This window comes from Lissotriton vulgaris, chromosome 3_1 (genome assembly GCF_964263255.1).
Source record: "Lissotriton vulgaris chromosome 3_1, aLisVul1.2, whole genome shotgun sequence".
NCBI classification, from domain to species: Eukaryota; Metazoa; Chordata; class Amphibia; order Caudata; family Salamandridae; genus Lissotriton; species Lissotriton vulgaris.
The window spans coordinates 286,965,204-286,991,682 of NC_141689.1; the positions used below are offsets into that span (position 1 = coordinate 286,965,204).

General features: G+C 43.3%; 1 protein-coding gene across 1 annotated transcript in view; it reads right to left on the reverse strand.

The window, feature by feature from the left end:
* Nucleotides 1-26,479, reverse strand: part of ATP8B1 (ATPase phospholipid transporting 8B1) — a 496,708-nt gene that overhangs the window by 257,865 nt on the left and 212,364 nt on the right. The window contains exons 7-11 of the mRNA XM_086960445.1: nt 23,934-24,006; nt 23,766-23,836; nt 20,713-20,825; nt 11,135-11,293; nt 2,109-2,197 (exon numbers count right to left, since the gene is read on the reverse strand). Of these exons, the coding sequence (XP_086816571.1) occupies nt 2,109-2,197; nt 11,135-11,293; nt 20,713-20,825; nt 23,766-23,836; nt 23,934-24,006 (505 nt within the window). The remainder of the gene's footprint in view (nt 1-2,108; nt 2,198-11,134; nt 11,294-20,712; nt 20,826-23,765; nt 23,837-23,933; nt 24,007-26,479) is intronic.

Consider the following 26,479-nt stretch of genomic DNA (forward strand, 5'->3'; position numbering starts at 1 on the left):
TTTGCTCCCATCTGGAGGAAACATTTTTGAATGTCCCACCAAACGGGAGAAACAGTCAGCTCCCAGCCTTTGGGAGCTATAAAAATGCTAATCAGTGAGGTCATGAATGATTTCCTAGAACATGTCATGAGTGATGTAATATGAGAGGTCATAAGCAGTGCATGGCAGGGCACACTGCATAATTACCCCTGTTACCTAAAACCGGTGAATTTCTGTGTTTTGTTTAGTTCAAAACATTAGCGTTGTCACGGACATAGTCACCTAACTAGAACGTTATGTTAACCTAGTTTTTTTGTGAATATATATTTATTTTTTATTTTTGAGGCATTAAGAGTAAGGAAAAGAAATAGTCATCTGGCAAATCGATTGTATGAGCCTGACTAAGGGTAGATTCCTATGAGATTCCTGTATGACCATAAGCAGCATGTCAAATTTTCATATAATTCAGGGCTGTATTTCTGTTTTTAAACTTTTTTTTACTTTTTACACCTTGATTTTATTGCATGTATCTGTTATTAATTCTTTTATCCAAGTAAAGAAATTTGACTGAATGGATTATATGATATATATATATATATATATATATATATATATATATATATATATATATTAGAAGCTCCTTGTGCTCAGCATCAGCTGAGCAACACCATGCTCCAGCCACTTCTTGACAGTGGTTCGTGAAGAGGTGGCGAACCTCAAAATCCACTTGTGTCACCGTCACCTTCTAGCGGCAGTAAATCAGGAACATCAGCTTGTATAAAGGTAGCCTTTTATTCAGAAAAAAATTGTTCGGCAATCTTACTCTACGCGTTTCGGGAAAGTTTTCGTGAACAAGGGAAAACTTTCCCGAAACGCGTAGAGTAAGATTGCCGAACAATTTTTTGCTGCATAAAAGGCTACCTTTATACAAGCTGATGTTCGTGATTTACTGCCGCTAGAAGGTGACACAAGTGGATATCTATCTAGATAGATATTATTTTTTAATATATATTTATTTATATTGAAACTAATGTGCCATTGTGCATCAGAGCGCACTCGACTTCTCCCAATCATGCGGTTTTCTTTAGCAGCCCGCTTCTTTGCACCCCATTATTTTGCTTTTGCCAACGCGTTTCAGGGCCATCACCCCTTCCTCATGGGCTCAAAAAGAAAGCTTGAAACACTCTCTGCTTCTGAATCCGGTTCCTTTTATTTTCGGCATTTTTACAACAGCAGCCTCTAGTGGCAATTTGCATAGTGCAGTTCTTTTCTGTGCAGAATGATGCGACACAAAGTCCTGCAGCGGAACCATTGCACTTATAGTAAGTTCAAGTGTTCTCTTTGTATTTCATTTTAATTATTACCTTAGTAGGCTGTGGTGAAAAGAAGCAAACTCAATTTCCTGTTTGTTTATAAAAGAGGCAAACAAACAGGAAATCGAGTTAGTACTTCATTTGAAAACAGCCCATGAAGAACAGTCTGTGTGACTTGAAACGTGTTGGCAGTATGAAATAAATACCCGAAACTGGTGGCGAGTGCAGAACAGAAGTCTGGAGGGACGGTGAGCTGTGTGTTCCCTCCTAAAGCTGTTGGGCATTTTGGTGAAAATATATTAAACATCTTTGCATAACATGCAAAGTGCTCCAATACCTTCAGGTCTAGCTAGCGCTATATAAAACTCTAAAATAAATAAAATATACCAAATACCTTGGTAAAGATATACGTGAGAAAGGCACCAAAAATTGCATGCATGGGAAAGGCTGCGTGGTAAAGGCTCTGCTTGATAAAAAAAACATTATAAATGATAGCTCCCCAAGTGATCTATGCTAAAAAGAATGGACCGCATTATGCATTTGCAACTTACTTAAAACACAAACAAATGCATAGCAAGTGAATGGGGTCATGAAGAATGCCAGTTAGATTTTATTGGGGATGAAATATATTAAGTATTTTCAGCTCCCAGTTTTAGACATTTTCGTAGTTCTATGTCAGCACAGATCAAAAACGCCAAATAAAGTATAGACCATATGAAATATCTCCTGCTAAAGCGGGGTTTCAAAGTAAAGTTAACATGCAGACTCATCTGTCTCTAAAGTAACAAGTGGACATATCGAGTTCACTATATTTACCATATACACCATGTAATTCATCAGATAGTCAATTTTGGTCCGTTTCATCCTAGTTTTGCCACTGTTTCTCATGATTTTCGTATCAGCGCCTAAAAAATGAAATATAATTACAATGCATTATGTGTTAGTTGCTCTGTATATCAATTAAGTATAAACAACGGCAGTCCGCTTTTGGGTTCTCTCTTATAAACAACTGATGAAAATATCCCAAGGAACCTAGCAATGTGACATAAAACAATGCCTTTAGCAATTAAGTAAAACTGTTTGTAAAGCCTGCTACAAACCAATTCCGATCAGTGAGCATGCACTCATATTGCTCACCCATCTTTTTAGGTTTCGCCTGGTCGAAGGCTGCGCACTGTGCAGCTTTTCGGCGCAGGCGAAATCTTATGTTGGAACAGAGTGGGCTTGGGATTACGCCCTCTGTTCCATTGGCTAGCTCCATAAATGGAGGCTAGCCATTGGAACAGAGATCTGTCCGTCATGGCCTGACCAGATTTGTGGGCGTTCCCGCGATTTCTTCCCTCCGCAACGTCATCGCGGCCGTGGGCGGGGTTTATTTTTTTGGGGCGTCCAGGTTTGTGTTCGTCATTCTGCTGCCGACCGCCGCCCGGGGAAGTTCAGGTGAGTGCCTTCCTTGCCCCCTCCCGCTGTCCGTTCCTTTCCCACCCCCCTCCCGCTGTCTGTTCCTTTCCCGCCCCCCCCTCCCGCTGTCCGTTCCTTTCCCGCCCCCCCCCCGCTGTCCGTGTGCCTGCCGGCCCCCCTCCCGCTGTATCTTTCCCCTTGAGAATATGAACCCTGGGCCTGATGTATCGAACGAGTTTGCAATTCTGTGTATGTGAACAAACTACTGTATTCATACGAGCCCTAGTGTGATTTAGCTGTTAGATCGCTATCCTGCTGTGGTGAATCTCTCACGCTGGCAACCCTCATTGCAAACAGGTTTAACAGTCCCTGCAGCGCACAGTTGCATTCTCAACCCCCCTCCCCACCCCGTGCCACTTTGTTTGCAAGCTTCAGGAGGTTTCCCTAAAATGTGGTGTAACAGTAGCAAAAGTCAGATAAACAAGGCGAAGTTGTTTATCTGAAAGTCATCTGTAATGTCGGTCAAAACGATCACTAAAAATGCACTGTTGGAGCTGAAAACCACTGTAAGTGCCGAACAAAATATATTTTTGTAACCAAAAGCAAAGCGCTATAGTCATAGTTTGTTTTTGAGAGGAAGCACGTGATACAGAAGCAAGCGGATAATCCTCGCTGTGGCTTGTACCACAGTACAGGCTCAGGGGGATAAGCAGACAGAGGAAGGCTGTGGAATTACTTCTGTGATTCAGTGCGAAGGCCGTTAACCTTTCAAATTCACTCCACGTCCAAAGAACTTGCACTGCAATTGCGATAGAATACTACATGCGTCATAATTGAAGGTTCCCGGATATATCACTCACGCGCTGCCAGTCAAGTTTATTGCAACTTCCTGAGAACTGCTTCTTTTCTCTTTTGCTTCACACTAGTACTGTTGTTTCAGCAGGAGCTGATTAGTAAAATTTTTGCAGTTAGTTAGTCGTACTGTTAAAGATGTAACAAGAGCTTGACTGGAAACGAACGCCTGTCCGGTAAAAAGTTTCACACAGCCACGCCACCCACATTGCCCGAGACAGTCTTCTGAAGAAGTTAAAGTTCTCACCAAGAAAACAAGCCACGCCCAAACGGGGTCTTTTAAAGCATACTGTGACAAATTGGCTGTAAAAGACGTATTTCACAGGAGTTTTGAAGGGGGTTAATTGCATATTCCAATACTTTAGGGCATTTAGCTTAGGCGGCGCATGACTTGTTTCATTTCGCGGCCGCGCAGCTTTACTGTTACGTCCGCGCGGCCAGTGCTTGTTGGATTACTGTGGGGTCTTGTTATTCTACACTGTCGCCTTAGATGCCATATCGGCTGTACGGATTGAGTGCTCATTGTTTTGAGCTGCGCCTCAAAGCTGCCTGGTGTCCCTCACACCTTGTGTGGCGTACTCTAATCCTTCATTAATACACAGTCTGCATCTCCTGAGTGAGCATCTGCAAATCCGCCTGATGACCGTTTTCTTGTTCCGACAAGCCGGAATCATAGCCTTTAAAAGAATCCGCGCTTTCACACCTCATTTGCCGTCTTCGCCACTGGGCCAGCAGTCAGCAGCGGGGTCTGCGGCAAAGAGGTCAGCGAGAAGCAATTAGCGGGGTCCACCCCCTCGTCCCCCCGAGACTTCTTTTGTCGTATTGAGTTGCAAGTTAGCATGACAGGACGGAGAATAGCCCGGCCTCGGTTTTTTAACAGTTAGTACAGATTTGTCACTTCTGAAAACTGTGGCGGAGAATGAAGTCCCGGGAATCTGTGCTTTTGTGAAAAGTCCTGGCCATCGGTCAAACTGCGGCTTCCTCTCCAAGGACAGCAGCGCGGCATTTGTAACCTTTGGCTATAAAACGGAGGAAGGATGGAAGCGGCAAACCCCCTGCATGCAGTGAAACAAACAGAGGGGAGCATTTCTTTTGACTGACTGAAAGTGTGCTCGCAGAGTTAGGAAAAAAAATAGAAATGGTTTCACCTGCGAATAGAATAACAAAATAATGTAGAATAGCATTGATATCAGAACTACTCAATCTAAATAACAGACTAACGTGTACACAGCTAAAATTAATTTCATACTTCCCTAGACTGGTTCACCACTAAACTAGGGAGTGCTAGAGAGTGCAGAGTGACTAGAGAGTGCTAGAAAGTGCAGAGTGACTAGGCAGTGCTAGGGACAACAGAGAGACTAGGGAGTACTAGGGAGTGCAGAGTGACTGCAGAGGGACTGCTAGGGAGTGCAGAGTGACTGCAGAATGCTAGGGAGTGCAGAGTGACTGCTGAGATTAAGCCAATTGCAAAAAACACAGTTGATGGACAGAATGTAGAACAATGTCATACATTCACCCCAGTACAAGGATCTGGGCCTAAATGCATCGTTTTTTTGCACTCCACACCACCCTGGGTTAGACACTGGCAATATGCAAATCAGCTCCGACCCTGTGCCTCATGGGAACATTCCAGTCCGAACTACCAAGCCATGTCTTTCCCAGACCCGAATCAAGCATCCAAGGACCGGTTTCTGGCTATCAGCCTTCATCAGCCTGGATAGCTTGACTCCAGTGGTGTGGAGAGCCTGGGACTCACGTCTGAGATTAAGCTAATGGCAATGTAAATGACAATGCTATTTATTTATCTGTTTTCAAAACCAACACATAAATAAAAATGTTGTCATTTACAATGCCAATAGCTCTATTTTTTCCAAAGGCGAAACCATTGCATTGTAAATGCTTGTTGTAGGCTTTCCGCCAGATGATATAAATTGGAGAAGGTTTATGACTTGAATGCACCCACCAGATGTGGAGCATTGGAGCTGGCTTTGCATTTAATGCACAGTCATTTTTATATACAAAGGAGAATACAGAAATGCATCTTTCATCCATTTTTTGTCACTGGGTCAACATATGCCCATCTCGTGTGTGTATACTCAAAGATGCCCCTTCAAGACGAGCAGATTGTGCCAAGTAATCTGCAGGAAGCTTGTGCGATCTTCTTAGGAGGGGGCACATCAAGGTACTGATAGCTGGGCAGATATAGTACATTATTCCTGTAGAAACAGATGTACCACAAAAGTGTGTGATGCATATTGAGGAAAACGCAGATCTTAGACCTCAAATTGTGGATTGGATGTTAGGAACCAGAGACTGGACGCAAGACATGACACTGCAGCTGTACGACTTCTCAGTACCTATCAGAGGACCGACACATTGTGTATCATTTGGACAACACAAAAAAACACGATTTGCAACTACCCCACCAATGTAACTTCATGAGCTTTACCCCTCAGCACCTCCCCTGCCACTCCTAATAGGCTGTTCATCTATGCTTCAGCTTTGGATAAAGAAAAACAACTCAAGAACAATTGGAACAAGCATTTACAATGCAATGGTCTCGGCATTATTAAAGGTAGAGCTATTGGCATTGCTCATGACTATTTTTTTTAAACATAAATAAGTGGTGTTGTCATTTACAATGGCAATAGGTGAGCATTAGAGAGTAGTAGAGAGTATACACACACACACACACACACACACACAGAACAGAGGCCAGAAACAACGCTCACAACGAGGGAACGGGGGGCAGGAAAGCAAGCACAACGAGGGGGCAGGAGAGCAAGCACAACCAACGAGGGGGCAGGAGAGCAAGCACAACCAACGAGGGGGCAGGGGGGCACAGAGGGACAAGAACCAGATCACAAGCAGGGCACAGAACCACAACATGCAACAAGGGGGCAGGGGCAGGAGAGCAAGCACAAACAGTGAGGGGGCAGCAAGCACAAGCAACGAGTGGGCAGGGGGGCACAGAGGCACAAAAGCCGGATCACAAGCAGGGCACAGAGGCACAACTAGCAACGAGGGGGCAGGGGTAGGAGAGCAAGCACAAGCAACGAGGGGGCAGCAAGCACATGCAACGAGGGAGCAGGGGGGCACAGAGGCACACAAACCGGATCACAAGCAGGGCACAGAGGCACAAAAACCGGATCACTTTCATTACTCACATGCCTTTTATCACTTTGAATTTTTATGACTGTTTTTTCACAAGTGTGGTTGGCCAATTTTTAATAAAGCTGCTCCATCATAAACCAAGTTTTTTTTTTTAAGTGCTATTGGTGCCTAGTTTGGGTGATGTGGGGGTGCGGCCAAAATGGGGGAATGGGCTTCCTCATGACAAAGCCTTAAAACAACCTACTTGTAAGCAAACAATTTGAGCATAGATAAGCATAAAAAATGCCAAAAGGCCTTTTAATTTGCAGTGTTGGGCCCATGTATCCCTCCAAATAAATAATGCAGCTCCAGTGGGTTGTGGAACGCAAACGTAAGTCACCTCATAAATTCTCACAGCATATCAAAAAAACATTCCCCCTAAAAACATACAAGCATTTGTTTCCCACTCCTGTTATTCATGGTGTGTGCTGCTTGGGTTGGTGGTACTTACCAGGTTAATTAGCACGTAATTGTTTCCTCTTTATAATCCTCTCACAGTGGGAAGAGGGGGTGGGAAAGGGGTTTGAGGGCTCTCCTGTGGGAAAGCGGCTATCCCGAACAGCATCACTCAAAGGTGTCGCCCATACTGCAACACAGGCAGGTCGGGACTGCCGCCCAGGTGGCAAGTGTGCTGTAACTGTGAAAGAACCCAGTCGCGTGCAGTGTGAATTACCTCTGCCCCTGTCCCTCCCTGGGAAGGCCCAGCTAGCAGACACAAAGGAGAAAGCTGGCACCCGTCTGTTACGAAAACACCCCAAATCTTATTTTTTATAGATATTGCCCATAACACTTCTCAAACTAGTACTAGTACCCTTCACGTTCTGTCCCGACTTAACTGGCTTCAGCGGAGCCCCCTTTTTTTTTTTTAAAGTAAAAAAAAAATTACGTTTATATTTTAAGGCATAAAGATAATGCAAGTGTCCTCAAGAAACTAAATGCCCCCTCTGAGCCTCATGGGCTCGAGAAACAACACTGCCAGCTGGGGGAGCGGCCCGCTGCCCACTGGGGCCGCTCTACCCTCAATATTGCCCGCAACCGTGGGAGTCCCTCTCGGGGGACTCTGAAGTGAGAAATGCCCCCAAATCACAGAGGAGCTGCCCACTGCCAAATGGGGCCGCCCGAGACACCAACAGCAACGTAGGAGCAGCCCTCTGCAGAGCGGAGCTGCTCAGGTCAAGGCACCGGCCGGGTACGCAACCTCGCACCTTCTCCCCCCCCCCCAGCCGGCTTTTACTCACCGGCTTCCTGGACCTGCGGCGCGTCTCCTTCCACCGCGGCGGGGGCATGCACCGGCAATGTGCCTCGGGCCCCCTCCGCCTCATGGACACAGCTGCTGCAGGGCACGGGGCTCTCCTCCTCACCCGGGAGCCCCGACGCGGAACAGGCGGCTTCTCTGTGTCCCTTCTCCTTCTCCTCACGGCTGCAGGCGGGGCTCAACAATAACACGGGAGCCCCGCAGACTTCACTTGCTCGCTTCCTGCCTCACTCGTCTGCACCGGATCGCTGGATAGGGTCCAGTCCACTTCCGGTTTCTCTGCCCACTACTTCCGGGTCGTCGCAGGCAGCGCGGCGGCCCGGAGGGAGAAAAGTGGATTTAGGCAGCAATCCGGGGTAGGCACCCGGTAGATGAGGGATCAGAATGGGGTGAGCACCCGTATTTTAAGTAATAAAACGGGGCTAAGCACAATTTTAAAAGAAAGCACTCCTAAGCGCTAGGGGGCATAAAAACTGCAGATAAGCGGTATTAGAGCGCTTTACACTACGCAACCGATTCATATGCATGTCGGGCAGAAATGGCTGCCGCAAAGCTCCGAAACTTCCGCGATTCAGGGGCGGGTTTTTTGCTGAGTGACTGATGACGTCACAGATAGAAAGAAAGCAAAAAAATGCCCCTGAATCAATGGCTGGCCTCCGTTTAGGAAGCCAGCCAATGGAGAAGAGGGGTGGGTTCCAGCCCCCTCTAAGAAACATAAAATCTTCGGCTCAGCCCACTGCTACGCAGTGCAACGGTCCTCGACCTAAAACATAAATTGACTACTTCCACATGTTTTGTACTCCTCCTTTGTTGACAGAAAAGTACATCACAGTGTGTTGCTGGCCAGACCCTATGACGGTGTCACATCTTTAGGGCTCTCCACCAATTCCACTTCATAGCAGGATCACAAGTAGCTGACGAAAGACTACTGAATGCACTCATGAAGAGGTATTGGGTTAGAATCCCTAAACAACAATTTGCAATCCCACTGCCATCTGCACACAGTAGAAGATGTCAGAACCATTGCGAACCAGATTGTGTATATCCCCTGAGCGTAAAGGTACATGTGGTTAGCACATGAATTAACTGGCAGATACTATAGGAAGATACATGGAAAACAAGGGCTTTACTCTACGCTTAAGAACAGCGGTAGGAAGTAACTTATGTAGTTGGGTTATTTATGGAGGAGCTTGCAGGAGGATGCATGCCAGCCAATAGGCACTTTCTGCAAGAATCCCACTGGGTAAAATAATTTAGCTACCTCTACATGTGCATCAAGGCGGCCTGCAGGTAAGTTATTTTTTGCATCACAGGTATGAGTTCAGCTCCCAATACGGTCATCTCTGAAAGTGAAATACGAAAACTGGAAACTGTGGGAACCAGATTGATTGTAGATCATTATAATATAATATATAATATACAAGCCCAACCAAGACCCATGCTGAATGGGACTTCTTAGGTCGGCCCGGGACCAGGGTTCAATTCTCGGCGCGGCGGGGTCTTCAGTCCTAAAATGTCCATGGACTCGACAATTCTCTCGCTCCGGTGCCTACTCGATTCACGGGTTCACACTCTGCGACTCTGGGCAATAGCTTGCTTAATCTCCACAACGGCCCCTCGCGGTGGGATGCCTGGCTTTCAGCTTGCGGATACCCTGCGGGGTTATCTCACAGGGGAATACCAGGACGGGTTCCCTAAGCAAGCGCTTAGAGACCGGTTGGTGATTTGCGCTATATAAATTCCTGTACATTTACATAGAGGTTCTGCTAGACTCTGGCGGAACTTTTCTTTAATTCAAATTTTCCCTGAGGAAGTCGATGGGCGATCTACCCTAGATAAAACACGTGTTGGCTACATCTCGGCAATACCAGCTACGCCCTTTTGCTATCAGGAGTCCTCTGTAATACATCTACGATTCTGAATAGGATGAGAGAATAAAGAAGACTATCAACATATAACATTTGGACTGATATTTTCTTGGATTAACTTTTGTGATATTAATTTGCATTGTGCTTGGGAACGGGTTCTTCTTTTGTACTTTACTATTTGTGTACCTTTGGTCACAGAGGACTTCGGGATACGTGGGCGGTAGTTCCCCAACTGTTCCCTTGAGCACTCACCAGATAATATTAGTACTTAGATTATAATCCATGGTAATGCGCGAGGTTTGACCTAGCCACGCTTCTAATTTACATCAACAAAAGAGGAGGGCAGCGTTTCTCTTGTCCCAGATCCATTTGCTGAGACACCTCCAAGGCATGTAATGGTAAAGGGTTGCAAAATAAATGAAAATATAGTACAGTAGAAAAGGAATTGTTGAAGCTAATCAAAGCCATGTACTCTGCAACACGAACTCTAAGACAAATGGCTATAAGAAGGCCGTAAGAACATTGAAAGTGAAAATCAAGCCACCATGTAGGGACTTTAAACAGTGGCCTGCAACAGCCCCCTAGTGTATTCTGATAGATCCTCAAAATTGTTTATATGAAGTGTGTGATATCCATGCACACGTGTTTCATGCGAATTGTTGGCACTCATTAACAATAAGCAATCCTGTGGTTTGGGGGTTCTTGGCAAACCACTTTTAGTATACCCGGTTCAACCACAATATAGAATGGTTATTGGTGTGGTGCATGCTATGATTAAGGCAAAAGACAGAGCTCACTGTAGCATAATAGGTCTGAGAAGAAATAAACGTTCCAAATATTTCAGGAAGTCTAGCACAATGCAGCAAGTAAATACATACCTCCAGGAATATAAAGAGAACATTGCACATGCATGTTCTGGGCATTTTTCCCACTACTAAAAATGGAGATCCAAGAAAGGCAATAGATAAAAATAGAGGCAAGCACGATAGATGACCAATATTATCTGGTTGAAATGTTGGTGGCTCCAACTGACAGAAAACAGGTGTGTTGCAGCACACATTGTTAATTGCATACTGGTGCAATTATTTCTAATAAATATTTAGGGAAAAAGGAGAAAATGTCACAACTTATACAAGGGGAATGTCAAAGAAAACAAACTATCCATCCATATTTAATTGTTTCAAATGAAATGTAGTGTACGACCCAATATCATATTTCTAGTTTATAATGAAAAACAGGGGTACAGTAGAAAGGCAGATATAAAACAATTCGAACTGTAACATAAATGAACTCCAACTTGGTAATGCCCATACCTGCAAAGAGGACAAGCCCGTGACAGACCTCTGTGTTCCTGATCGTGCAGCCACGTAGTAATATTTTATCTGCATCTAAACCATAGCTCCTGTTCTTCCAGATTAAAGTGCCAATAAAACGGTCTAGTCGATTATTGGGCTCTTCACACTCAACCACCCCTAATGCAAAACAAAAGCAATATTTTTCATGTTATCAAATGTTATATTTAAAAATCTAGTAATACCTTTCCAAATGCATAATTTTATTTAGGGATTACAAACTTAAAATTATGAAGTGTCTAACTTATACCATAAAATAGAGAAAAGAAACATTCACTTCCAAGCGTAAAAACTACATGCAACATAGTCTATTTACCAGTACCCACATAACACTGTTCGGTAAATAAGACACTGGTTTCTTCAACAGGAAAGCTGATGACCATGCATAAAGAACAAATGTCAGACACGTGCACTAAATATTGATCAACTACCCCTTCCCAACAGCTAGCATAGTAAGTACCTAAAAGAACTCCATGTAGCAGTGTGGTGCTTTTGAAACACAGGAGGTAAATAAACTTCTTTCTGGTCTGGAGCAGCTTGGTCATACCCAAAGAGTTAATGGCCCAACACACTTGGTGGGCCACACGTTGGACTTAATCTTCTTCAACGTTGACCATCTGATTTGTGACTTTGTGGCCCCTCACTTGGACGGACCACTCCATGATAAAGTTTTCCATCCCTAGCCTTTGCTCAAAAATCATACATCAGATTGCGAGCAGGAAATATTTAGCTCGTAGACCCTGGCGCAATTTCTCATCAGAGGCCTTCGATAAAGTGTTCCATGTGGAACCACAAACAAACGAACTAGAAGTATAAAAATGTTGGACTCCTTTAACAAGGCATTTGTGAGAGCCTTAGACTTGACAATCCCAATTTTTAAAAAAAACAATCTTGGCTCAACCCTAATCGAATCTCAAGCACAGTGGTACTCTACAGAATTAAGACAGGAAAAATCTTCCTGCAAACAACTACAGAGACGCTGGCGAGTGAGTAAAACCTCCCAGAACAGATTGGTGTACAAGCAAGCTCTGGCTAGTTACCATCGTAACCTAAAGTCAGCAAGACGCCTGTACATTCTGAATCCAATTGAGCGTTCCAGCAATTCCTATAAAGCTCTCTTTGACATTGTTAAAGACTGTCTCACCTCAAGTAAACAAACTCCCCTGGAATCCCAAGAATTCTGTAATTCCCTGGCTGTCTTCTTTCAGGAAAAAATCTCAACCATCTACTCTAATTTTTCATCATCGGCCATGCAAAATCTGCGACTTCTAGCCTGCCATGAAGGACCCACAAAATGGTAGACTGCTCTCTTGATTGCATTGCACCTGCCTCACTTGAAGAAATATCTAAAGCACTATGTTCGGCCAAATCGGGCTCTCCCATAGATCTTTGCCCTCCCAAAATTATGGATCTCCTGGCCCACAGTTGTGCCCCGGCCATTCAAAAAATGTTTAATGTATCTATCCAATCTGGGATTATACCCACAGCTTGGAAAGAAGAGTTTGTGCGCCCTATTCTCAAGAAACCCTCGGCAAACCCACACGACCTTGGCAACTATCACCCATTTTCCCAGCTTCCATTATGGGCCAAAACACTAGAAAGTATCATTAACAGGCAACTGATTAGCTACCTTGAAACCAATACTATCTTGGACCCCTCGCAATCAGGGTTCCGTCCAGGTTTCAGTACGGAGACTGCTCTATTAGCCGTGACAGACTCCCTGAGGATGACAATAGATGCAGGCGGATCAGCTATACTGATCCTTCTTGACCTCTCCGCGGCCTTTGATACCATCTGCCACACAAACCTCGCAGAGCGGTTAACTTCCTGTGGCATTCAGGGATTAGCCCTTAAATGGCTTCAGAACCTTCTGGCGGATAGATCTCAAACAAGTCATCTTGGCCCCTTTCCAATCTGATAAAATACCACTGGACAAGGGTGTTCCTCAGGGCTCCTGCCTTAGCCCAACCCTTTTTAACATTTATATGGCCTCTTTGGCTAAGGCAGTAGAAGCCCTGGGTTTTGAAACCATCTCATCTGCTGACGACACGCAGCTGTTGTTCACCATCGGCCCTAATCCAGAATCCGACAAGCTCCGCTTCTCCAAGGGTATAATGGCGATATCCAACTGGATGACTAACAACTGCCTCCAGTTGAAACCCGGAAAAACGGAAGTCATGCTATTGGGAAATACCTCAGCAGTTTGGTCTGATGAGTGGTGGCCCCTGAGGCTGGGTGTCGCCCCTGTCCCCAAGCAGAGTGTTAAAAACTTGGGCGTAAAGCTGGATCTATCACTGTCAATGAAAGATCACGTAGCAGCTACCACAAGCTCCTGCTACTACAGTTCACGACTGCTTCGTAAAATCCTCCCTTATATACCGACTGCCCATCGTAGAACGTTGGTCCAAGCGATGGTGATCAGTCGCTTGGACTACGGAAATGCCTTGTTGGCCGAGTTGGGTGTGACATTACTAAATAAATTACAGGTCATCCAAAATACCCCTGCCAGAATGATCTTAAATATGCCAGCAGGCTTCCCTTCTCTACCTCTGCTAAAAGACCTGCATTGGCTACCGGTAAAAAAAAAATCCATCTTTAAAATTTGCTGTTTGTCATTCAACGCGTTAAATGGACGAGGGCCTTATTTACAAAAGAAATTGGAAAAATACATTCCAGGCCACAATCTGAGATCTGGCTCCCTGCATTTGCTCAAGATCCCTTGTATCGGTCTTAAACGTACAGGAGGCAAAGCCTTCTCTTATCTGGCGCCCAAGTACTGGAACAGCTTGCCTAAGGCCCTGAGGGATATTCCGTCATATGGAACCTTCAGGAAACACCTTAAGGCTTTGCTCTATTAGAGTACCATAGCTCAGGCCCTCGCTACCAGTGATGTTTCTCTAGGCAGCGCCGAGATGCCCCAGGGTGATTCGTGCGCTATAAAAGAGTAAATATCATACCAGATCAAGCAAAAGTACAATTTAAAGTTTTGTAATAGAAGAAAAACTGAAATCAAGATCTGTTGGACTACAGCATTACCCCATTTGTATGTATGTGTATTTAAAATACTGCATACATGCAAGGTGTCCATGTATTAGCAGCAACAGTATTTCCCCATACTGGCTGCATGAGAATATGAATATTTAAGCTTGACAACTAAAATTAAAGAATAAAGGGCTAAAGGTTTTTATCAATTTAAAATAACTACAAAGTATAGTTAGAACTTGTTTTTAATATTGCTTGATACTGAAGTGCAGTATATATAAGATGTTACTATTATTAAATTTAAAGGTATGCATTTATTCACTTCAGGAAGATGGAATGGTATGTACGTCTTGTCTTGGTGACCTGAAGGTCACACAAGGTGTCAGTAAAAAGAATTCAATTCACTGATTCTCCTTGGCAGCAAAGTGGTGCACATAGAAACAATGCAACAAACTGCCAGAGTCACACGTGAAATCACAGACAAGCAAAGGAGTCCAAATGTTGCTCGATGTAAGGACCATAGGTTTAGCAGATATGCTGATTTTCGCCATGTAAGGACCATAGGTTTAGCAGATAGGCGTTTTTTTCCATTATTCTTCAGAATGTACGAACACTGAAGGAGTTTATGAAGTCCATTAGTCATAATTAGTTTTGTAATGTTTAGACTGTGTCAATTCATAACCCTGCTTTATCATGAATAATTTTCATGCAGTGGTTTTACTGTCATTCGGAAGCCCACACAAAATGAGCCTCTACCGATAAGGGCCCTTTTTGGGGCTTGATTCTATTCTTCTGGACTTTCCTTATTATTAGGGACTAGTAAGTCAAGGACTTGAAATAAGTGATTGTGGGGGTAACTGGCCAGGTTATTCATGTAAGCATTTTTTTCTAGATGTGATATAGTTTGCTCTAAAGGCTACTTAACTCTTCCTCTGTTAGATATACGATGGATATTTGGATGCTATTGTTTTCGTGACAGCAGTTTCTATAACCAGGTTGAAAATACAGCATTAGCATCTCTTTAGTCTTTCTGTACTACAGTAATGCAAAAGCATTACAATAGCTTAGCATGGTTTATTTTTCTTACTCAATGTCAAGGACCTCGAGATTTTCAATTTTAAGACTAACGCTGCAATAAACCCACTTTTAGGCAAAATAAAGAAAATGACAATTGGGTAATGGGAAACAATAACTTCCCATTCACAAATTCAGAGATTAAAAGTAATGCAACCAAATATCTATTTAATAAGGTAAGAATAACTCTTGGAAACAACTCAAATCCAACATGAATCCTAATTAAATGTTTATCTCCTTTATATGGTCTTGCTTGCCAGCGTAGCTGTCAACAGACAATATGTGAGCATCACTAGAGAGGGACTGTGGCCCTTCCCACATGTTGGGATCCCAGTATACATGTTTTCATTGGGAAGACGTTGTGTACTTCCACGAAAAAGGGCTTTCCCTTCACTGCAGGGGTGATCATTTTATTTAGCCAACTGAATGAATGAATGAATGAATGAATGAAGGATTATTTATAATGCGCGAACTTAGCCCAAAGGGCATCAAGGCGCAGACTAAAACATAAGGTATATATAAAAATACAAAAACAGAAAGTAGATTTAATAATAAGCCTGAGAGAAGAGCCAAGTCTTCAAAAGCTTCCGGAAAGTAATCAAGGAGGGTTGGTTGGAAAGTTCGGGGGGGAGGTTATTGAGCTGACTGAGATTGAACTTTCAGGGGCACACACATGACATTGTAATGTTGTAAAGGTGTCTCAGATAACTAGATATTGTATTAAGTTTGATCTTCTCTAGAAGCAGCACAGATAATATGAGAGCAGTCATTACCCTAAATGGATTTTCAGGCCTAACTTGACAGTGCAACCGTCACCTAACTTTATAGTTTACACCAATATTGTTCTAGAGTTCTTTACCTCCTGTTAGAAATGGAGCTTCTGGTTGGCTAGGATATGCAGCTAAGCCAGGCAGAACCCACCACTCTAGTCAGGGCAATGGAGTTACACACCGAAGTTAACCCCTGCTCACCCCTTGGTAGCTTGCCAGAGCAGTCAGGCTTATCCCAGAGGCAATGTGTAAAGTGTTTGCGCAACACACAGCAGTGACACACTAGGCACACCACAAAAGAAACCACACACAAGATTATATAAAAATATCCTTTGTATTATTAAAAAAAACACATTAGAACACAATCACATATATTACTGTGCCATTAAGCACTTGTCATGACTTCACAGGGATTACATAAATCGGGCCACTGTCAAACATTACAGATAGGGTCACCAGTAACTATTGGCAGGATTGCACTTAACGTAAAACACTATGCATAAACCACATCTGCAGTGCACTATAGTAAATACTAGTGAAGTTGCACACATTATGGAGATATCCTTGCTGACATTGTACCTGCCACTATCACAACACTATATCCATGGGGCGAACGGAGGCAATGTAACAACATTTCACATTAGGGCACAGAGTGCAAGATAAGGCCCATGAATCATCACTGCTGACCATCATACGCAATCCGGAGTCCCTAGGCGGTATCCGGCTATGGATCTGGCCATTTCCACACAGGACATACCACTACATATATTTATAGCTCAGGGTTTGAAAGGACTCATAGCACCACCTCCGGGCATAAGAACCATGCAGTAGTCACCAATCACCAGGGACCTTCCTGGTTGTGTAGGTATTCCCTGTGTATGGTGCACTTGCGCTGCTCCTAGCGGTGTAGACGGTAATTGGCACTTGCTGAAGGAAATGCAGCAATCCGCATGCTTCCCCCCCACCCCCCACGCCCCACCCCCACCCCCGGCACTAGGCCTTCAATTTCACCTCTAAATGTAGTGAGGGTGTAGCAGGCACGGGCCAGCGGCACAAAGCACGTTGAGGGTGGAAACCCACCCCGACCGCATGGAGGACGATGCGGCCTGGCCGGCAACCCAACAACCACAGCACAGCAGGGGAATCTCGGCACTCACTTCTTTCCCTGCGTCCCTCCCCACCCCCCCATCTCGGGCCGATGAGCACTCTGAAGGGGAGAGGTCCCCAACAGAATCACATGCACTGCTCAGGGCGCAGGAGCTCCAGGACGGCTCCTCTGTCTCGGAGCACTACCGCTGACTGTGGCGTCTTGATTCAGCCTTTTCTCCTGGTGCTAGGAGTAGGGAGAGCCAACCGTTTGGGGATCACGCAGGTCTGGAGGATGAGGCACGCTGGTCTCCAAGGCACATGGGAGAATCCCAGAGCAGATGCCCCGGGGGAACTACGGAGTGCATGTTGGGATGGAATCACTCCAGTAGGTCCCTGCAGGGACCCCGGTGGCACTGTAAAGGAAACACTCCACAAAATGGCAGAGGACGACCAGGCTGGCTTCTACAACCTAGGGAAATCAATCAGCGTCTCAGCATGTCCACGTGAAGCCTATCCGGCAGGGCAAGACGCGAACCCCTCTTTTAGCACTGGGTCTAAGAGAAGGCAGGGAGCAGCCCTCCATATGCTCTCCTGCAAGAGAACCAGTTAAAGCACTTCACACACGCTTGTTGGCCTCACAGTGAAGGGAGATACAGCACTCACCAAGCGCTCTAGTTTATCAAAACAAAGTGCATAACAGCACACCTGGGAGAGCACTGGGGGCACACCAGCAAGGTGCAGGTTGGTAGGCCAGCACAAGGGTCCTCAGGGCAGAGCTGCAGTCCTCCTTTCAGACTGACAGGCAGCAGGTCAGCACCCTAGAGGGGCAAAGACCCCAGGTGGTTCCCCCTGGTAATCCAGCAGCCCTCCAGTAGTATACAGAGCCAGCAGAATCTGGCAATAAATTCCACGCAGTGTCTTCTAAACAATAATGGGGTCACATCCAATGTACTTTTAATGCAATGTCTGTTCTAGGGGCACTTCAAACACTAATGAAGTGCACAACACCCCCATTCATATTTTCAGCCCAGGCCCTAGCCACACCAGAGGAGAGTGGAGCCAGCATTGTAGAAGGCAGGCACAGCCCTATTCAGGGGAAGGTGCAAGTCAAAGCACCACTCCAAATGGTGACCAGGTCTATTCAGGTGCAAGGGACAACTCCTCCTGCTACTCTAAATTCAGCCAAGGTCTATTCAGCCTAACGCTGAGCCATCCAGGCAGGGCAGGACACACCTCGAGCAACCCCTCACCCCAGGGACTAGCTGGACTGAATGCACAGCCCCTTTCCCCTGTCAGTCAAAATCCAACGGTCAATACACATCCAGGCTGGCACAGAGACACATAGCACACAGAAAGGCCCACTTCTAAAAGTGGCATTTCTAAAATAGTAATAATAAATCTGCTTTCACTAATTAACAGGATTTATCACTACTATTCCAAACATGCGCCTCTCATGTCAGGAATTGCCACTGAAGTACATATCAGGGAATTCACAATGCAAACCTATGAGAGGGTAGCCTCACAGCAGTGAGAAACCAAATAGGCTGTTTGTCACTACCAGGACATGCCTCACATCTAAGGCACATGTCCTACCTTTTACCTACACTAATACCTGCCCATAGGGCTAGCTAGGGCCTACCTTAGGGATGACTAATATGTAGTAAAAGGGGAGTTGCAGACACGGCAAGCACATTATATGCCATGTTGCGGCGGCAGTAAACTGCATGCGCAGGTCCTGCAGTGGCAGAGGCCTGAGACCGGTTGGAAAGGCTACTTGGGTGGTTCGCGCAAGCAGCGCTGCAAGCCCACAAGTAGCATTTAATTTACTGGCCCTGGGTATATGGGATATCACTGTACAAGGGACTTTTAGGTAAATTAACGATGCCAAATAGATGTAGACCAATCTTACCAAGTTTAAAAGCGAGCGCATGCACTTTAGCACGGATCAGCAATGATAAAGTGCCCAGAGTCATTAAACCACCACCAACAGGTCAGAAAAAATACAGGAAAAAGGCAAAGAGCTCTGGGATGACCCTGCAAAAAGGGTCAAGTCCAACACCTCCATACAAATACATATTTATTCCTGGGCTATTTACTTGTAATGATTCATATTGCCATACAACATTTCTTTAAAGCCGGACCTGCTGGCATTGCTAATGCTCGCTAATATGATGAAGAAGCTTTTTAATCTAACAACTGTTAGACATATGTGGCATCACAATAAGTCCGTGAATTTGGAGGCAAATTTATTGGGGGGGGGGTGTAGAGACCTTATCAAATGATATTTCAGACACAGATGCACTGCTTGTGACACTTAGTATCAAATGATTACTTTAGGTTTTTTATGAGATAGTAAATTAACCAATAACTGCAAACCTATGCCCCAAAAAATAGATGTATTTCTTTGTAAAAATGTATCAGGTTGTTCTTGTATGTATATGCATTTTCATACCACATATTAGAATCACTGAGTTTTGCACTGATAAAAATATTAAGATTTAGGCATATTTTAAAAGTATCTGCAACAAAACATAACTAAACATGAATTCATCTTAATCATAAACCCATGGTGAACAGCCTTAACAATCTGCTCCCACGGTCACTCCTGCATGTATGATCAGTCACCTAAACCCCAGCTAATGCTTTCTCTTATTTTTCCTGCAAGGTCTCCTTCAACTTCGCTGGTTGGGCTTCATCCCTTCTAGGTCCAATAACTGGGAAGATTGTAAACAGTCCTAAAACAGGGGCATCTATATGCATTCTTTTGACAACTTGTCCTTCAGGCACTTACTGTTGGATCTGCAGGGCGGCTACAATATGTGTCCCTGTTCACCAAGGCTCCCACTCGGGGAGTTAGAAAGCACCAATTCCTTGGGAACGTCAACACTTGGACAACAACTGTTGGATACAGTGGCAAATACCTCAGTTGAGCCATACCAGCATGCCATTAGTCCCCAAATGGCTCTCCCCTGATACACTTGCTTCCTGCTTTTTACTGCATGGCACCCGAAATTGTAGACCTGCAGTCACTGCCTGCCACAGAGGCCACTGACTTCTAATGCAGGCACTTCAATGACCACCACAGTTTCAAAGCTATTGGGGGGGATATCTCGTAATTCTAAACCAAGCCTACATTTTGGGAACGTTTGCAGGGTGGGGAAACCCTATGGAAAAGCCAAGCACAGAAAATCTTGAAAGTTGAGTATGTACTTTGATGCTCATTTCAGCCAGAAAAGAGGTGTGTTTATTCAAGTACTTCTGACTACACTTCACACAGCCATGACACAACAACTAATCATATGTTTTCACTAAGAATTAAATGATCCTCATCAATAAAATAAAAAACAAATCAGAACAACAATTTAGGAAAAGGTAGAATTGCCACAGTTGTCTTTCCACAGAGACCCTTATGTCCCTCAGTCTGTTCAGTTAGCTTACCTGTCATTCAACCATGTTTAGGAGTGTGCGAATTTGGACTCCGTGGACCGAGCTTTGGCCAGATTTATAAAAGAATGGGCTACTGTAAATTCATCAATATACTGAAGTCCGTAAGCACATTACCGTCAACACTTGTAAAGCATACAGTCTCATCGCACAAAAGATAATGTTTATGGTGGCACCAACCATCAAAATCGGCCAAGTTTTTTTCTTCTTTAATTGATCCACCGGCATCGCCATCTTCCTTGAGCAACCTATCTGTCACTTCCAAGGACATTTTGAATTTCAAATTTGTTTCTCTACAAAGAAAGATTTCAGAAAACAATTAGTGTCAGTGGGCGGTAAAGTGAAAAAGAAAGACTTGATTGAATTTGAGATGCAAGGCATTTGTAATGGCTAAAAATGGAAAGAAGCTTCTGTGAGTCAGCGTAATGTACAAGCATGTTACCATACCTTTAATCCACATGGAACTCAATATTTTGGGAATAAAGGATTCGGGCCAAATAAAATGTATCAAATATGTTCACTGCGAAATGAATGAGTTGCCTAACAAAATGTTTTACAGAAAAATTTAACACTTTTCATGAAAAGACCTTGCACATAAGTGGTGGGAGCTAAACATAGGCAATCGGTGCATAGGAATAGTCAGATGAAACCTTTAGTGTGAACTAAACCCCGCCCACTAATATTCTCATCAAGTGCTGGCAAAGGGATACATGTATATTTTTGTATTCATCAGACATTCCGTTTTGATGCAATTCTAATAGTTAAGACAAAATGAACAGGAAAATGTTCCAGCAACAGCGGGACACTTCACTGCACCTATTACTGTGTGCATTACATGTTGCGACTAAAATTAGCCATTTCCAAGCTGAATGTTTTTTCTGCCGGTTTGAAAAACAGAAAAGTATTTACCAATTTCTAAGCTTTGGAACCCTACTGTGAACATTACTGGACTGCCCTACCTCTATCCAGCAATGCTGTACCCTGAACAAACTACCTCGTCTCCATCAATATAAATTTTGATATCGAGTCGACCTGTCTAGATAGGTCACTCCTGCAGTTGAGTTTACCACATCTGACGGAACACAAACAGTGTCTAGTAACCTTGAGGGGGTAAAAGCACCAGGTTGCATATTCATCTTTGACTGCACTCAAGTGTCTGGGAAGAGAGCAATCTGGTATGCAGAGGGCAAGAACCCACAGCAACTGAACCATCCTTCCCTGAAAGAAAGTTTTGCACTGTCTGATGGAATCCACCTTCCCATCTTAGGTGTGACCATGGAGCCAGTATCTACTCCTGGGTCTGGTAATAAAATCTTTTTGCAAGTAGATCATGCCTACAATCCCTAGGTGCTTTGCTGTCAATTACATGACTTACATCTACTGTTTTGTGGAAGAATTGGGAGTGAAGCCACTCACATTGCAAAGTAGTCACTCAAAGAAGTCCCACTCCGACAAAGTACAATAGGCTATTTACTGCTTGCTCACCAATGACCACTCCCATTTGGAGCAAGCGAGAACGGAGAGGAAGACTACTTAAATAGAAGAATTAAGCAGAAAAGTTTGAATTCTTTCATGGCAGCCAGTACCAGCTCTCTGGTCACCCTTACTGAGGTGACACAGGTAGGCGTGCAGGCGGCGGCAGGCTACAAGTTCACCTACACCATACTAGTGGGTTTCCCATATAGTGATATTTTATTTAGAATATTATTGTATGTGTAGAATTAAAGTAAGTTTCAATTTTAAGAAAAAGCACTGCTAGACAATGATCAATTGACTAGGGTTTTCACTTCACTGAGCTCCAGATTTCTGCTTTAACTTCACCGAGTAGGCCTTTGGAATGCTCGCTTTCACTATCCTGCTGAACTAATGCTAAAGGAGTGTACTTGGGTGCAATAGTAAGGTAGAATCCCAGGATGTCAGCGGTAAAAGGCTCTAATTGTCAGAATTGGAGCCCAATCGCTCCGGACCATCCTGGGACTCCTCAAAATGTTCCAGCACATTTAGGTCTTGTGGCCCAAAAAACACTCCTGGTAGCATGTGTTAACGTTTTCAAAGGCTACGCTTTTCTCTTATAAAAATGTCCTCTTTAATTAAAGCAGTGCTGCTTACTCTCATATGCTGTATTCTTTAACAAGAATGTTGTAACAAGGTCAGATCATTCTATCAAGTCTTTCTGTTCAGGTCTTAACAATTGTTGTGAGACAATTATTAGTTACAGGACAAGAAAAATACCATTGTGTATATGACCTAGATTTGAAATCAACAAGCAGTAACTCACTTTTGACATATAATAAATGTAAATTTTCTAACAGGAGCAGCTGGAAACTATTTTTAAATGATGCAAAAACCACATCACAAAAAGATTTTGTGTGCAATTCACCTACAGACAAAGATCTGCAGGTAGGCGGAGGCGTTTGTGAAGGTTACTTTACCACTAAAGGCTCGGAAATCCAAAACAGACATCTGGGTTAGTGAGAATACTGTAATTTTGATGAAAATAAAGATTCACTTTACCCTACAAAAAAACCTCTTTTCACACATAATAAAGATTATTTTTTATTATGGAAGCTGAAAAGCCCTTTGAGTTTCGCTTAATGGTGTTGACATAATTGATATCTATAAAGTTATTCACACCTGTATTTGTCAGAAGGAACGGATATACATCCAGGCAGAAGGAAAAAACTAAATACAACAAATACTGGTAAATACAATAGGCTTAGTGTAGCAAAACTGTATTGCTGAAGGAAACTGCTCGGCCCTCACTAATGAAAAAAATATGGCTTAAAGCAAAACAATTTTTTTGGTCTCAAAAAGCAAACATTGAACTGTAATATCTCTCACTGGAAGGGACTAATTTGTGAGCAGATGTGCTCCATGTGAAAGAGTGGAATGCAGTCACTCGTAGTGAAGTCAGGAAAAGGCAAACATACCCAGTGCTGTATTGGGCAGAAGAAAACTGAATTACAACACTGGAATCAATGGATGAAGAAGACTGCTGGCTAAAAGCCCCTATATATTAATATGACACATAATTCTAGTAAAGGTAAAATGTAAAAGTAAGCTGTTATATGGCTCAGACTGTTTACGTAGGTCTGAGAAGCAGTCCACACACATCTTCTGTTGAGTAAGGCACAACACAGCCAAATGATTCCTTTCCCCTCCTTCCCTTTCAAACCAAAACAAATAAATACAGCAGCAAAGATATATTTTGTGAACTTTAGTTTCAAACTTACCCATCCAGTGCTGCTGTTTCGACATAACACAGGCTGTTCGGGTCTGAGCTGGTTAGCAAGAGAATGTCCGCCTATCCATGAAAAATAGATAAAGTAATACATCATGATTTTTTTTTAAACTCAAAAATCCCAAACCCTCAAAGCCCAAGCAACAAACAGTTTACTTACAGGTACAGAGTCATTTTTCTTAAGGCGAATTATTTCTCCCACTTTTATATGCTTCCATTTGGTTTTTTTAAATCTGAAAATCAGTAACTACAATTAGTACAGACATTTGATGACGCTTCATATACTTCCAGAACATCCACAATTGTAATACCTGCTGCCTTTTAGAAATAAGTATGATTAAGTTAGTGAAAGTAAACGCCCAGGTTTTCAGAATTTAGACAATTTATAAAAGTTTCCAAAATGTGGTACACTGGACACAGAGAGCAATGCGATAACTGAATGTGGTCAAGCTGGCAATTGTTCCTTAAAAATGTTGCTTAATGCACCTATGTTGTTAAGGTGGTGTACAGATGTCATCTGCCCTGTTTAATTTGAAAGCTAAGTGTAGGCAAAAAGGACAATTCTTGACCCAACCACTAAATGTCACAATAAAGCACAGCATGCAAATTTAGAAACTATCCATGCAAAGCCCTATTTTCACGACTTCACCATATTTAACTAGAGTATAAATACCCATCATAAATGGGGGCCAGAGTATGGCTTTATAGTTCAGCTGGCTTCAATAAGTAGTATTTCAACTTTTAATATATATTTTTTTTTTTTGAGGAAGCCTTCACGGCAAAACGCGGGGGGTCTGCCAATAAATCACATTCTTGTATCGAAGCTCAGAGCGTCTACTTTTTTCGGAAAAGGAAGCGAGTGTTTTGACGATATATATATACTTTGTTTGACATCACGTCTAAATGCTTTTGTTATGTTGTCCGCTCTCAGTTTCTATGGGGGAGTGCACTTAAAATGTCGTGAAAAATTGGTTGCCGGCGACACTGAGGAAGGACTGCTGTCCGAAACGCGTTTGTCTTCTTTTTGCTGTGTGCCGTGAATAAAATCTAGTGCCATACCCGGAGTGCTTCAGGTCTTCTTTCCGAGTGGCGAGGGAGACCAACGAGCTTTAATATATATATATATATATATATATATATATATATTACCTACTGGCGGTCGCCAGTAGGTATATATAGTTAGGATTTTTTCTCTATGGGATTTTTGAAAATTCTATGTCTAATAACTTTGGCGTTTGTGGACGGAATTGGCTGAAATTTTCAGGAAAATGGAACATTTTGTTTCTGAGCAGCCCCTGACAATTTGGGGAGGTTTCATCAAGGGGGGGCCGAGAAAAAAGGGGGGTCCCAAAACACGTTTTTCCCATGTTAATTTCCATAGGGCGGTTGGCCTCATTTTTAGCTCGAACGGCTGAATGGATTTGCACGAAACTTGGCAAAATTGTAGGGACTGTTAACCCGATGTGCCTTTGCTAGGTCTCAATATATGTGCTCCAGTGGATTGTGAGTAATTTAGGTTCAAAAAAAGATCTATATCTGGGCGGAGCCTAACCACACATCTGATCTGATTGGCTGTCAGCACTTCATCCAAGAAGTGTTGGCAGCCATCTTGGGACCAATATACATGATAGCACCTCATTAAAAAGCATTGTAGTTAATAGAGGGTTTTAGGACTTTAGTTACATTATAAATCATTTGTTGATGGTACCATACTCGTTTTAGGAATTGTGGTGGGTTCTAAGGTGATTTTACCATGTGAAAAAACCTTCTGCTGTGATATCATGAATATTGTTTGAAAGAAAACTAATATCTCATGATTTTCCCACAGTGGTTTGGAAGGGGATCTATAAGCTAAACTGAAAGCATATTTTCTGTAAATTCACATTATCTTTCTCAGTCATGTGAAAATGAAGTCTGACATTCTCAGTAAAACATGTACATCCAACAAGGACAGAGACTGTCAGTTGATTCCTTTGTGTTCTACTGCAGCCTCCTAGAGTGTTCTAAAGAACAACTAGAGCGCTAACAGTCCTACTTATTACAAAGGTATGGCACACCTGAAGCCATCTTGATTGGAATAAAGTGGTAACTCTTAAAACATTTAATTTAAAAAGAAACAACATGAGGGGGTATATTTTGCCATAGAAAGTATGATTAGTGCTGCAGAATGAAAAATTAGGGCACATTTTGAGTGACTTCTCAAATCCTTTTCCATTTCATTAAAACATTCTGACATGCAGTCTCCCAAAATGGCCACCAGAGACAAAAGAGCCCAAATGTAGCCCAAATATCACCCAGATGTAGCCCAAGTATAGCCCAATGACAGAATGTCCCAGAGTGTTCTAAAGAACAACTAGAGCGCTAACAGTCCTACTCATTACAAAGGTATAGCACACCTGGAGCCATCGTGATGGGAATAAAGTGGTAACTCTTAAAACATTTAATTTAAAAAGGAACAAAATGAGGGGGTATATTATGCAATAGAAGGTATTATTAGTGCTGCAGAAAGAAAAATTAGGGCACATTTTGAGTGACTTTTCAAATCCTCTTCTATTTCATTAAAAAATTCTGACATGCAGTCTCCCAAAATGGCCACCAGAGACAAAAGAGCCCAAATGTAGCCCAAATATCACCCAGATGTAGCCCAAGTATAGCCCAATGACAGAATGTCCCAGAGTGTTCTAAAGAACAACTAGAGCGCTAACA